The sequence below is a fragment of the Pongo abelii genome, chromosome 15, assembly GCF_028885655.2.
Source record: "Pongo abelii isolate AG06213 chromosome 15, NHGRI_mPonAbe1-v2.0_pri, whole genome shotgun sequence".
Lineage (NCBI taxonomy): Eukaryota > Metazoa > Chordata > Mammalia > Primates > Hominidae > Pongo > Pongo abelii.
Genome location: NC_072000.2, coordinates 81,778,661 through 81,792,691, shown reverse-complemented (window position 1 = coordinate 81,792,691; position 14,031 = coordinate 81,778,661). Strand labels below are relative to the sequence as shown.

Here is a 14,031-nt window from a genome sequence, read left to right as displayed (position 1 = left end):
AGATGAGAAATTTAACCTCAATTCCATTTTTGTTTAACTTTGGGTGGTTTTCCAAGTATTTTAAATTTTATTTTTATTCTTATTGAAGTATTGACATTCATACAATGAAGTGTACAGATCTTAGACATACAGTTTTCATAAATAAATATACTCATCTAATCACCCAGATTGCAGTATAAAACATTCCAGGCCGGGTGCAGTGGCTCACGCCTGTAATCCCAGCACTTTGGGAGGCCAAGGCGAGCAGATCACCTGAGGTTGGGAGTTCAAGACCAGCCTGACCAACATGGAGAAACCCCGTCTCTACTAAAAATACAAGATTAGCCGGGCATGGTGGCACATGCCTTAATCCCAGCTACTCAGGAGGCTGAGGGAGGAGAATCCTTTAAACCTGGGAGGTGGAGGTTGCGGTGGACCGAGATCATGCCATTGTACTCCAGCCTGGGCAACAAGAGCAAAACTCCATCACAAAAAAAAAAAAAAAAAAAAAGAAGAAGAAGAAGAAAGTCATGGTCCCCATGGTCCCTGTGAAGAAATAACTTTCAGGGCTTATGGAAGAGAACAGTCAACCAGGAAGAGTACCATCTTCCTGAGAAGCATATGGAATAGTCTAGAGGTATTTTTGGTCACAGACTACGTTGCTGTGGCACTGTTGGCATGCACAGCCCAGAGGCTAGTGCTGCTCAATGTTGTGCAAGGCACTAAACAGCCTAAACAACGAAGAACTGTTCTGCCCCAAATGCCAACAACAGTCTTACAAACATTGGAAATGGTTGACTGAAATTTTGCAGGGGGCCCCCTTTGGAAGATGCAGGATGGCAGAAATCCTAGATGAAAATGGGAAAGGAGAATGCAGGATGGAAGGAAATCTGTGGGCACCACCTCTTTCCCTGGGATGCTGCACGATGCAGTAGAGCCGGAGAGTGAAGGAGAAGCAGTGTGATGTGGCAGAGGCAGTGTTAGGGAAGAATTCACAGTAGGTAGATAAGTCTCAACAGGGTGGGCCAATGTGCATTGTTGATTATTTGTAATGAAACAAAGTTACTCACTTATTCCTTTTCTAAATTCCTATGTTAAGTACTTAACATTCCCTTTTAGTCAGTCCTAGCAATACAGGAGCTAGAGTACATCATTGAGTCATGGTTAAGAGTCCAGTCTTTGAAACCAGAAGAACCAGGAGGTCAAGTCTTGGTCTCTCTATTTTAAGATATGTAACCTCACTGGGCATCAGTTTAGTTTCTTAGCTGTAACATAACTCTTAAATATGCCTTGCTTCTAAAAGGGAGAGGTGGAAAAGCCCACTAAGTCTGTTCTTCCTCTCAGAAGTTACTTATATGGTGTATTGAAAGATCTTGTGGTTTAGGCTGGTGGCTCACATCTGTAATCCCAGCACTTTGGGAGGCCAAGGTGGGTGGATCACTTGAGGTCAGGAATTTGAGACCAGCCTGGCCAACGTGGTGAAACCCTGCCTCTACTAAAAATACAAAAATTAGCCAAACCTGGTGGCGGGCACCTATAATCCCAGCTACTCAGGAGGCTGAGGCACGAGCATCGCTTGAACACGGGAGGTGGAGGTTGCAGTGAGCTGAGATCATGCCACTGCACTCCAGCCTGGGCAGCAGAGCAAGACTCCATCTCAAAATAAATAAATAAATAAAATTTAAAAAAAAAAAGATCCTGTGGTTTAAATGTTGAGCATGATGGAAATTTGAAATGTTTTTAGCCCAGGTTTGCTTATCTTTTTTTGAAAGCGTTACCTGATTTCATCTGAGATTTTCTACTGTGCACACTATTTGGAATTCTTGGAAATGATGTAATAACAATAGTCACTCCTGTCTCCTCCTCCACATAAGTCCAAGATACCTCCAGCTGAGATGAGATTAAGCTGTTGTTCTAACATGTGGAGTTAGCTGTAGCACCATAAATGCAAGAGAGTGCTTAGTTAATTTAAATTAATATAAATCAACATATTCTGTGTTTATGATAGACTATAAGGTATTATCTTATCAGGAGATAAGGCAGGCTAGTAGTTGACTTGGTAATATTTAGAGATGTAGTAACCAAAGCAAAATGTAATATTCCCCTGCTTCGAAATTGCTTTACTGGGCCGGGCAAGGTGGCTCATGCCTGTAATCCCAGCACTTTGGGGGGCCAAGGCAGGTGAATCATATTAGCCCAGGAGTTTGAGACCAGCCTGGCCAACATGGTGAAACCCCATCTCTACTAAAAATACAAAAATGAGCCATGCATGGTGGTGCACATCTGTAAGCCCAGCTACTTGGGAGGCTGAGGCACAAGAATCTCTTGAATCCAGGAGGTGGAGGTTGCAGTGGGCCAAGATTGCACCACTGCACTCCAGCCTGGGTGACAGAGTGACTCTTGTCTCAAAAAAAAGAAATTGCTTTCCTGGAAAAAGTGAAAAAAACACATTAATTGGGCCCAGCACTGTGCTTTCTATTTTCTTTACTCACTTTGCTTAAAGGGAGTCAGTACTAAGCTTCCATAATTACTTTGGTAATAGCTTTTGAAAACGTAGTTTGCTGTGACTTATCTGATGTTATAAACACTTGTGTAAGAGGACTTTAAGATATAAGTTCCAGTTTTAGATTTCAATAGAGACACACTCACAACACAGGCAAAGTAAATATCAAGGGTATGTAAGTTTATTTCTGTCAGTGGAGAACATACTTTGTCATGTCCTGGTTTAAACTGTCCTAGAAAAGGCATATTTGTGTTAAAAAAAAAAAAAAAAACAACAGTTTTCAAAGAGAAGCATCACAGGAATGAAATGTGTTCCTTCTCTCTCTATAGTATAATCCAACCAAAGTAAAATATGAGAAAAGGTATACTTCCAAATAACAAAAATAAGGCTGTGCACGGTGACTCACACCTGTAATCCCAGCATTTTGGGAGGCTGAGGGAGGTGGATCACTTGAGGTCAGAAGTTCAAGACCAGCCTGGCCAACATGGTGAAACCCTGTCTCTACTAAAAATACAAAAAAATTAGCCGGGCGTGGTGGCGGGCGCCTGTAAGCTCAGCTACTTGGGAGGCTGAGGCAGGAGAATTTCTTGAACCCGGGAGGCAGAGGTTACAATGAGCCAAGATTGCACCATTGCATACCAGCCTGGGCGACAAGAGTGAGACTCTGTCTCAAAAAACAAACAAACAAAAAGTAACAAAAATAAGAACTTTGAAACAGATGATTAAAGTAAAAAATTGACAGCTTCAATTCTTATAATAAATTATTAAATAAAAGAGACATGAAATAACCACAATTTGCTATTACAGTATATATTAGAGCTAGATGATGGGTAGTATTTTTCCATATTTTATCCTGCTTTATGTCCATTAATTCCTAGTTAATGCTGAAAACTAACTGAAACCATTCTTGGAGCTATATTTGTGGGACCCTGAACTGATATAGAAAACTTTTACCTGCTTTGAGAATATAACCTTTAAGAAGAAAAGGGGGTGCTGGGCACGGTGCCTTATGCCTGTAATCCCAGCACTTTGGGAGGCCAAGGCGGGCAGATCACATGAGGTCAGGAGTTCGAGACCAGCCTGACCAACATGGAGAAACCCCATGTCTACTAAAAATACAAAATTAGCCAGGCGTGGTGGTGCATACCTGTAATCCCAGCTACTCGGGAGGCTGAATCAGGAGAATCACCTGAACCCGGGAGGGGGAGGTTGCAGTGAGCCGAGATCGCGCCATTGCACTCCTGCCTGGGCAACAAGAGTGAAACTCCATCTCAAAAAGAAGAGGAAAAGAGGGGTGGGGAAGTTCTTCAATTTCAAATTCTTTCAGTGCACTGTAATTAATTGGAAAGTATAAGTTGGAGGAGTAGCAGTAATTTTATGTTATTTTCCCTAGGAAGACAGGTTATATAAAGTATAAGTTGGAGGAGTAGCAGTAATTTTATTTTGTTTTCCCCAGGAAGACAAATTATATATCACCATATTCAGGGAATCTAAGAAGATTAGGAGCTGTATAATGAAGTATAATATGAGTTAGGAGATCAATTCTGGCTGAACATCCTTAATATTTGTGTCCTTTATTTTGAAAGATTTCAGTTAACAACAGAAATGTTATTTTTGAAGCTGCAGGCTCAAATATGTTTTTGTTGGTTATGGTATAAGTTGTATAAAAGCTCATCAGCTAAACTGGAAATCATATTACTTCTTAAGCAGGTGAGTGCATGCTCTATTCTTTGAAGGATAATGCTAAATAGTACTAGTTTAAGACAAAAATGTCTGCTGCCTTTATATTCCTTACTTTATTATATGGATATTTTCCTGGCTTTCAGAAAAAAAAAACACCAGTCTTCAGCGTTCAGAAAATTTATAGAACACTGTCTGTTCTAAGTCACACCTATCTAGGAGGGCTTATGGAGTTTATTTCAGTAATAATGTAGTAGTTCCTTGTAACCTTAAGATTATATGCATGGCTGAGAATCTTGAGAAATTTGGATTAAGACTTGATAAAATATTCCTTTTAAAAATAACTGAAATGCAATTGGTACACCTTAAATCTGTTTCGCAGTGATTAATAAAGATATTTCTCTAAATCTAATTCTGTTTTGTAAACGTGATTGAAGGTTATCAATATCTAGTGGTTATCAGTAGGTAGATAATTTTGGTGCTCCTTCAACCTCTACCCTCCATCCTTTTTAAGGCCTTCTAGTTCCTTAAGAGAACTAAATCTAGGCCAGGTGCGATGGATCACTTGAGGTCAGGAGTTTTAGACCAGCCTGGCCAACAAAGTGAAGCCCTGTCTCTACTAAAAATACAAAAAATTAGCCAGGCGTGGTGGCACGTGCCTATAATCCCAGCTACTCAGGAAGCTGAGGCAGGAGAATCACTTGAGCCTGAGAGGCAGATATTGCAGTGAGCTGAGATCGCACCACTGCACTCCAGCCTGGGCAACAGAGTGAGACTCTGTCTCAAAAAACAACAACAAAAAAAAACAACTAAATTTAATGATGCTATTACAGCCTATTGATCTGTCTATTCCTTCTTCCTGAGAATAAAATTTATTGTAAAGAGGTTGAAGACTAAAAATGACCTATTAAGGTTATCTACATTTTCCAAGAAATTAACTACATAGTTAGTTTTCTCTGTCTCTTCCATGCCAAGCTGTAGATTTTTTACAGTAGAGTTCCTAAAAATAGTTTTATTCTAACAAACCATATTGAAGAAGTCCAAAAGGACAGCCACACAGTTAAGTTTATTTGTGAAATTCAAGAGTCAGTACAGATTTTTCTCCTCCAAATTGCTTTTATGCTTTTTATCACCCTTAAAAGTAAAGATTTATGTTTGAAAAGTAGGAAAGAATTCTGACCTCTTATATTTCCATCTGTGTTCTTTCTGAGCCAAAGATAAAAACCTCTTAAGATTTAGTATTTTTTTAAACAATGCTAAACTTTCTTCTTTGTTTCAAGTCTGTATTAGACCAGATACTTGCTGAAGCTCTGCAGTGAAAAATCCTTAGGACTGAGCTACTGGATTGGCGTTAAATAGCAATTGGTCTTCTTGCATAAATATTAACTGCTATTTTATATGATATTCAAGTCAAAGTGGGTAACTATGTTGTCTGTTAAGATTCAGTTCCACTTATAGAGCAAAAGAAAACTATTTTCTAACGTGTAAATGCCAGGGCTTACTGATTTGTCTACACTTATTTTACTACTTTTATTTTCCTCTGATTCTCTTTGAAATTAGTAAGTTAAACCATAAGATATTGCCCGTTTTAAGGTCAAAAATGGTAGCATATTGGCAGTTTGATGGTTCAGCCTAGCAATTTTAAAGGATAAGAGGCCACTTTATTTTTATTTATTTATTTATTTATTTGAAATGGAGTCTCACTCTGTCACCCAAGCTGGAGTGCAGTGGCGTAATCTCGGCTCACTGCAAGCTCCGCCTCCCGGGTTCATGCCATTCTCTCGCCTCGGCCTCCCGAGTAGCTGGGACTACAGGCGCCTGCCACCACGCCCGGCTAATTTTGTTTTTGCATTTTTAGTAGAGACGGGGTTTCACCGTGTTAGCCAGGATGGTCTCGATCTCCTGACCTCATGATCCACCCGCCTCAGCCTCCCAAAGTGCTGGGATTACAGGCATGAGCCACTGTGCCCAGCCCTCCTTTTTAAATTTTTTTAATTTTTCTTTTTTTTTTTTAGAGATGGAGTTTCACTCTTATTGCCCAGGGTGTGGAGTACAATGGCGCGATCTCGGCTCACGGCAACCTCTGCCTCCCAGGTTCAGGCAATTCTCCTGCCTCAGCCTCCCGAGTAGCTGGGATTACAGGCATGCACCACCACACCCGGCTAATTTTGTATTTTTAGTAGAGATGGGATTTCTCCATTTGGTCAGGCTAGTCTCAAACTCCCGACCTCAGGTGATCCGCCCACCTCGGCCTCCCAAAGCGCTGGGATTACAGGCGTGAGCCACTGTGCCTGGCTCATTTTTCGTAAGTGACAGAGTCTCACTATGTTACCCAGGCTGGAGTGTAGTGGCTGTTTACAGGTGCAGTCATAGCTCACTACAGCCCTGAACTCCTGACTCAAGAGATCCTCCTGCCTCAGCCCCCCAAGCAGCCAGAATCACACCACTGTGCCTGGCTTTCTTTTTTTAAAAATTGATACATCATAATATTTATGGGGTACATATGATGTTTTGATACATGCATACAGTATCAAATACTCTGATCAAATCAGAGTATTTAGAATATGCGTCACCTCAAACATTTATCATTTCTTTGTGTTTAGAACATTTCAGCTCTTCTAGCCATTTTGAAATACACGGTAAACTATTGTTAACTGTAGTCATCCTGTGCTATCAAACGCTATAATTTATTCCCCCTAACTATATGTTTGTACCATTAACCAACCTCTCTTCAATCCCCCTTTCCCTACCCTTCCCAGCCTCTGGTAACCACTGTTCTACTCTCTACCTCCATAAGATCAACTTTTTTAGCTCCCATACGAGTCAGAATATGCGATATGTGTCTTTCCGTGCCTGGCTCATTTCACTTAACATCATGACCTTCGGTCCCATCCACGTTGTGCAAATGACAGCATTTCATTCTTTTCATGGCTGGATAGTATTCCATTGTGTGTATCTGCCACATTTTCTTTATCCATTCATCCGCCGATACCTAGATTGATTCTGTATTTGGCTCTTGTGAATAGTGCTGCAGTAAACATAGCTGTGCACACATCCCTTTGATACACTGATTTCCTTTTATTAGGATAAACAGCAGTAGTGGGATTGCTGGATTGTATGGTAGTTCCATTTTTAGTTTGAAAAAGCTTTTTTTTTTTAACAGAGGTTAGTTAATTTGTGATTAGATAGCTAAAAGGTTTGTGATTTTTTTTAAAAGGTGGTGGCTGGGCGGCATGGTGGCTCACACCTGTAATCCCAGCCCTTTGGGTGGTCAGGCAAGTGGATCACTTGAGCCCAGGACATCCAGACCAACCTGGGTAACAATGGTGAAATTTCATCTCTACAAAAAATAAAACAAAAAATTAGCCGGGTGTGTTGATGCACACCTGTAGTCTTAGCTTCAGGAGAATAAGACAGAAGGATCCCTTGAGCCCCTTGAAGTGAGTCAAGATTGTACCACTGCCCTCCAGCCTGGGTGACATGAAGACCCTGTCTCAAAAAAGAAAAGAAAAAAAAAAAAAAGTGGTGAGTTGCAAAATGGTAAAGTGGATGCAGAAAAAAATTAATGTACACTAAACTAATAAATTCCATGAGTTTTGACATGTATCCAATCTTTTTTTTTTTTTTGGAGACAGAGTCTCGCTCTGTCACCCAGACTGGAGTGCAAGGGGCGATCTCAGCTCACTGCAACCTCCACCTCCCAGGTTCAAGCAATTCTTCTGCCTCAGCCTCCCTAGTAACTGGGATTACAGGCGCCTGCCACCATGCTTGGCTAATTTTTGTATTTTTAGTAGAGATGGGGTTTCACCATGTTGGCCAGGCTGGTCTCAAAGTCCTGAGCTCAGATGATCCGCCTGCCTCAGCCTCCCAAAGTGCTAGGATTACAGGTGTGAGCCACTGCGCCCGACCCCATGTATCCAGTCTTATAATCATGCCACAATCAAGGTTAGAATATTTTCATCGTTCCTCTTGAAAGTTCCCTCCTGCCCCTTTGCTATCAGCCCCCTTCCCATACTTTCTGGCAACCACTTATCTGTTTTCTGTCATTACAGTATGTCTTTTTAGAGTTTCATACAAACGAATTCATACAGTGTGCAGTCTCATGTCTGGCTTATTTCAACGAGCATTATGTTTTGAGATTCATTAGCATTGTTGCCTTAGCAATCATTTGTTCCTTTTTATATATTTCCTTTCTCTCCTCATGTTTCTGCTACCTTTTTGAACATATAGATCATATTTATAATGGCCTTTAACATCCGTATCTGCGAATACTCCGTTATTTCTGGTCGGTTTTTATTGACTGACTGTTCCCCTGGTTGTACGTCATATTTTCCTGTTTCTTTGAATGCCTGGAATTTTAAAATTATATGTTGGACATTAATTTTACATTGCTAGTTTCTATATCTTGTTGTTTTCCTTTAGGTAATGTTGGACTTTGTTCTTGGAATCAATAGGATCCTTTCAAAGCTTTCTTTTAAGGTTAGGGTGGGTTCAGACCAATTTTTAGTCTAGGGTCCATTTATCTCCACTACTAAGGTGATAGGAGTGGAGTCCCCTTCTGAGGACCCTGTTAGATAAGCCACATATTATAAGATCTTTACATTTTGGTGGACAAAAATACAAACTATTCTCACCTCCATGTGAGTGCAGGAATTGTTTGGCCTATTACTTTCTGATGGATCTTTTCTCCAGCCTCTGCTAGTTTGTTTTCATGCGTATAGAAATCAGTACTCTTCCCAAAGTTCAAAGGGACCCTTCTGCAGATCCCTAAAGCTCTCTCATCACACCCCCGCCCCAGCTCCTGTACACTGCCCAACAAATTCTAGCCCCCGCAGCCTCCCCAGCTCTGATCTCAACTGACAGCTCTCCACTCCAATCTCAGATGTCCTCAGCTGGCAGGACTGGGCCCTCCTTCCCTGTGCAGCAGCCTGTAACCTGCCTTCAGGCAGCACAGTCTGGCACTCCCCGTGGTTCAGTGTCTAAAAGTCATTGTTTATGTACTTTGTCCAGTTTCCTATTGTTTATAGCAGGAAGATAAATCCAGCCTCTAGTACTCCATGGCCAGAAGGAGTCTCATCTTCTAAATGTAGATTAAGCATGTATTGATATTTCTAGGGGGAAATTAGGGGACTTGGCTCATCAGTTCCTAACATACTTAAATATAACACACTTTAATGTCTGCTTTCTTCTTTGTAACTTAAACGATGACATAAATGATGCTCTTCAGTGCTCACACTAGGCTAATCTAAGCTTCAGTGTTTTTCTCTGATCAACTTGAAATTATCTACATAAAGAGTATTAATTTTGACTTACTTGTGGCCAACTTATCTAGAGTAGCTTCCCATGAATGATGGATATGTTAGTATTCTAATTCTAAGGACATTGTTAGCTATCTGTATGTCTAGTTAATTTGTCATAAGAACTTATGTCATGTATCATGCTTGGACTTTTAAAAATATGAACTTGCTGATTTTATAATCTATATATGAAAATTACTGCAGCCTTTTTTATTCATGAGTATTTATGGTTGAGAAGGTTCTAAAACAGTTCTTAGCCCTTTACAAGCGGATCTTTTAAATTTATTGTGTTGCTCTGTATAACAGAACAATTGTTTGGATATCTTTTCAAATATTGACTTACCATAATGTCAAAACCTGCCCAAATATTTAGTCAGTTCACAATTACAGACAGAAATGTGTGTTTTAATCTATTTGTGTTTTAGGGTAGATGAGCACAATAGGATTAAAGATACAATTTTATACTTTTACAGATATGTTACTGTTGTCTAGTAAGAATTTTAAGGAAACAGGCTAGGCGCGGTGGCTCATGTCTGTAATCCCAGCACTTTGGGAGGCCAAGGTGGGTAGATCACTTGAGGTTAGGCGTTCGAGACCAGCCTGGCCAACATGGCGAAACCCTGTCTCTACTAAAAATACAAAAATTAGCTGGGCATGGTGATGTGCACCTGTAACCCCAGCTATCAGGAAGCTGAGACAGGAGAATCGCTTGAACCCGGGAAGCAGAGATTGCAGTGAGCTGAGATCGTGCCGTTGCACTCCAGCCTGGGCGACAGAGTGAGACACTGTCTCAAAAAAAAAAAAAAAAGAAAAAGAAAAAAAGAAAGAATTATAAGGAAACAACAAAATTAAACTCAGAAGATGAAAATTTGGGGGTCTAAAGGCTTCATCTCTGGTCTTATGTGTAAAATTTATTTGCAGCACAGTTAATTAGAATGAATCTTAAAGTTAGAAGATGTAAATTCTAGTTGCAGCTATGCCACTTGCTACTTGTAATGTGCCACACACTATTGTGTAACTGTAGGCATGTCACTACCTTGGTGAGAGTCTCCCGACCTATAATATGAAGATAATCATCAATACCCTACCTACTGTCAAGGGATTTGTGGAGTGCTTAGTGAGGGGGTATGGCTGAAATTCTTTGAGGATGCTAACGCTCCATTAAATGTTTTTTACGTTATTATAACTTCTGCTGTTAACAGGTAGAATGACAGAATACAAAATGAGGCATTTTACATTTATATTCCATACGGTTTACTGTGTAAAATGTTTTATGGTGAAATGGAAAAAAATGAAACAGAACTGATTAGATAGAATGGAGATAGAGGAGATTGTTTTTTCCATTCCTTTTTACTTAGTATTTTGTTTTCTCTCACCATGACTTTCCAGGTAAAGAGTGTGTACAACAGTTAGCTGAAAACACCAGGTATTTCAGGAGACGCCTGAAAGAGATGGGCTTCATCATCTATGGAAATGAAGACTCTCCAGTAGTGCCTTTGATGCTCTACATGCCTGCCAAAATTGGGTACGTTTTGTTGCAGATCACAGACTAGTCTGTCCTTATCCTTATCTGTGATGTGAGACCAGGGCTTATGTATTTTGTTAGGGAAAATGGTCTTGTCCTTACTGTGTTAACCTTCATTTGGTACATATGCCATAGATCAAATAGTGGATTCCAAATTGTAAAGTATGTTAATTTGTTCTTCTTTCATTAAACATTTGAGTTTCATGTACTCTCTAGGGGCCTGGGATAGATCAGTGAATAAAATACAAACATCTCTGTCCTTGTGGAGCTTACAGTCTAGTAGGGGGCAACAGTCAGACAGACATAATAAACAAATGAACTGTGTACTGTTAGAAGGTGTCAAGTGCTATGGAAAAAAATAGAGCAGGACCTATATGGGGAGTTGAGAGTGCCCTGTGGGCAGGCCGATAACACTATTAAATAGGGTGGTCAGGGTAAGGAAGCCTCCTTGGGAAGGAAAATGACATCTGAGCGAAGATTTGAAGGAGCTGACATTTAGCCACTGGAGAAAGAAGCATCTGTGCAAAGGCCACAGTGCAGGACCGAGCTTGCTTAGCTGACCAAAGAGTAGCAAAGAGGTCCCTGGAATTGGAGCTCCATGCCCCAGGGCGAGCAGTGGGCCATGAGGTCAGAGAGGTTTTATCAGAGTGTGTTATTGGATACTTACCAGGTGTGCAGATTACACCAGCTTCTTTGGTTTGTACGAGGCATACATAATGGAAAGCCTTGCCCTAGGATAGCTTTCAATGTATTTGAGAAGTCCAGATGTATAATGAAACCAGAAGACATTTGAAAAGCAAATGAACAGTAATTATACTGAACAAATATTATTATATGGAAAGTGGCCCTGAAGATGTAGAATAAAGGAGTGACCTGCTTAGTATAGGCTCAGTAAGAAAGGCACATCTTGTTGGATGGGTGAGTTTTGAGCTGGATCTTAAAGCATTTCTCCAGTTTGACTGAACTCATTGAAGGAGAAATTTTTAAAAATTTTTGAATCCCCAGTGTCCAGCACAGTCTCCGACACTCAGTAAATGTTTACTGAAATGAATATGGGAGAGGAAATTAAATCAGGGAACTTGGAAGTAATGTGATTCAAAGAGAATGAAAGGGAAGTAAGGAAATGGTGCTCCCTGAGAGAAAAAGAGGAATTTGGGTTTCAACATGAAGTCATATGGGCAGTTGGTATTATGGCTTCAGAGGGGATGGGGAAGCATTTTCTTCATTCTTTTTTAAGTGGAATTCTCATAAACAAACATGAAGAGTTATCAGATCCAAAGGACTCAGTCTAGAGCTCTCTCTTTAAAGAAGGCTGTGTCTCCTTTATTCTACATAGGTGCAACTGACTGTGTACACTGTAATTAGGAAGGATTTAGAGAAGGTAAAGAGAATAAGGCACTAGACAGTTTGGGAGCGTGTGCTGAAGATACAGGGCACCCAGGTTCATGCTGACACAAAGGAGGTATGTTGAGGAAGATGTACTGGTACTACAGAGAGTGGGAAAAGGCTGAAAAGACTGGCATTAATGTAATGCCAAATGTGCAGGATCTATATTGCCCAGGCTGGAGTACAATGGCGTGATCTCGGCTTACTGCAACCTCCACCTCCCAGGTTCAAGGAAATCTTGTGCTTCAGCCTCCCCAGTAGCTGGGATTACAGATGTGTGCCACCACACCTGGCTAATTTTTGTATTTTTTAGTGGAGATGGGGTTTCACCATGTTGGCCAGACTGGTCTCCAACTCCTGACCTCAGGTGATCTGCCCGCCTCGGCCTCCCAAAGTGCTGGGATTACAGGCACGAGCCACTGGCCTGGCCACATTTTTTTATTCTCAAACAAATGCTTTAAACAGCTTAAAGGAAAAGTTAAAACATAAGAGAGGTCAACAAGAGGAAAAGACAAAAAGCAACATAATTTGGGCCGGGCGCAGTGGCTCACACCTGTAATCCCAACACTTTGGGAGGCCAAGGTGGGTGGATCACAAGGTCAGGAAATCGAGACCATCCTGGCCAACATGGTGAAACCCCGTCTCTACTAAAAATACAAAAATTATCTGGGTGTGGTGGTGCATACCTGTAATCCCAGCTGCTCGGGAGGCTGAGGCAGTAGAATTGCTGGAATCTGGGAGGCGGAGGTTGTGGTGAGCTGAGATCACGCCACTGCACTCCAGCCTGGCGACAAAGCAAGAGACTCAAAAAAAAAAAATAACAATTTAGTAGACAAAATTAAATAAAAGTTAGATACATATGTGGAGTAAGGCCACAGGCCTCCAATTTGGCTTACGATGGAGTGGGGGATTGTTAAACACGAATTGTGTGGTCTGAGTAATCAGCTGAAGCCAGCAGGTGAACTGGCCTGACAGACACCAAAGGAAGCCCTGAATTCTGAAGCAGTGTTGTTCCCAAGACAATTAAAGAAATGCGTGATCTGGAGAGCTCATGCCAGTCAGCCATTCTGCTAGCAGAAAAGATGTGCCATGTTATAGCAGATCCCCCACAGCTGCAGAATCCTCAGAATTTTAGGATTAATGTTAAACTGCCAAGCTTAACATTTCAAGGACCAGATTTTAATTAAATACAGGTTCATTTTGAAGCCTCTGAACTACTATTACATATCAGCAACACTTTTTTTTTATTTTGAGACAGAGTCTTGCTCTGTTGCTCAGGCTGGAGTACAGTCGTGTGATCTTAGCTTACTACAGCTTCTGCCTCCAAGCTTCGAGAGATTCTCATGCCTCAGCCTCCTGAGTAGCTGGGACTACAGGTGCATGCCACCACACATAGCTAATGTTTTGTATTTTTGGTAGAGACGGGATTTTGCCATGTTGCCCAGGCTGGTTATTTCAGTTTTGTGAAGGACATCATATAGGAGAAGACTGCCTTAGGATTGACTTTAAAAGTATTTGTGAACTGTCAATTTTAACTTTAAAAGGAGTTAAAGGAAACTCCTATTAGAAGTCTCCAATACCTGCATCACCAAAGAGTTGAAATCATTGAGGACAACAAGTCCTCTGTAATGAGTGCTTTCTTACTCTTCCTGGTTTCTGTT

At 40.9% G+C, this 14,031-nt stretch overlaps 1 protein-coding gene across 1 annotated transcript in view; it reads left to right on the top strand.

Annotated features, from left to right (window-relative positions):
• The window catches only part of SPTLC2 (serine palmitoyltransferase long chain base subunit 2), a 111,734-nt gene that overhangs the window by 85,168 nt on the left and 12,535 nt on the right, over positions 1–14,031 (top strand). The window contains exon 10 of the mRNA XM_024231694.3: positions 10,849–10,984. Coding sequence (XP_024087462.3) covers positions 10,849–10,984 — 136 coding nt within the window. The remainder of the gene's footprint in view (positions 1–10,848; positions 10,985–14,031) is intronic.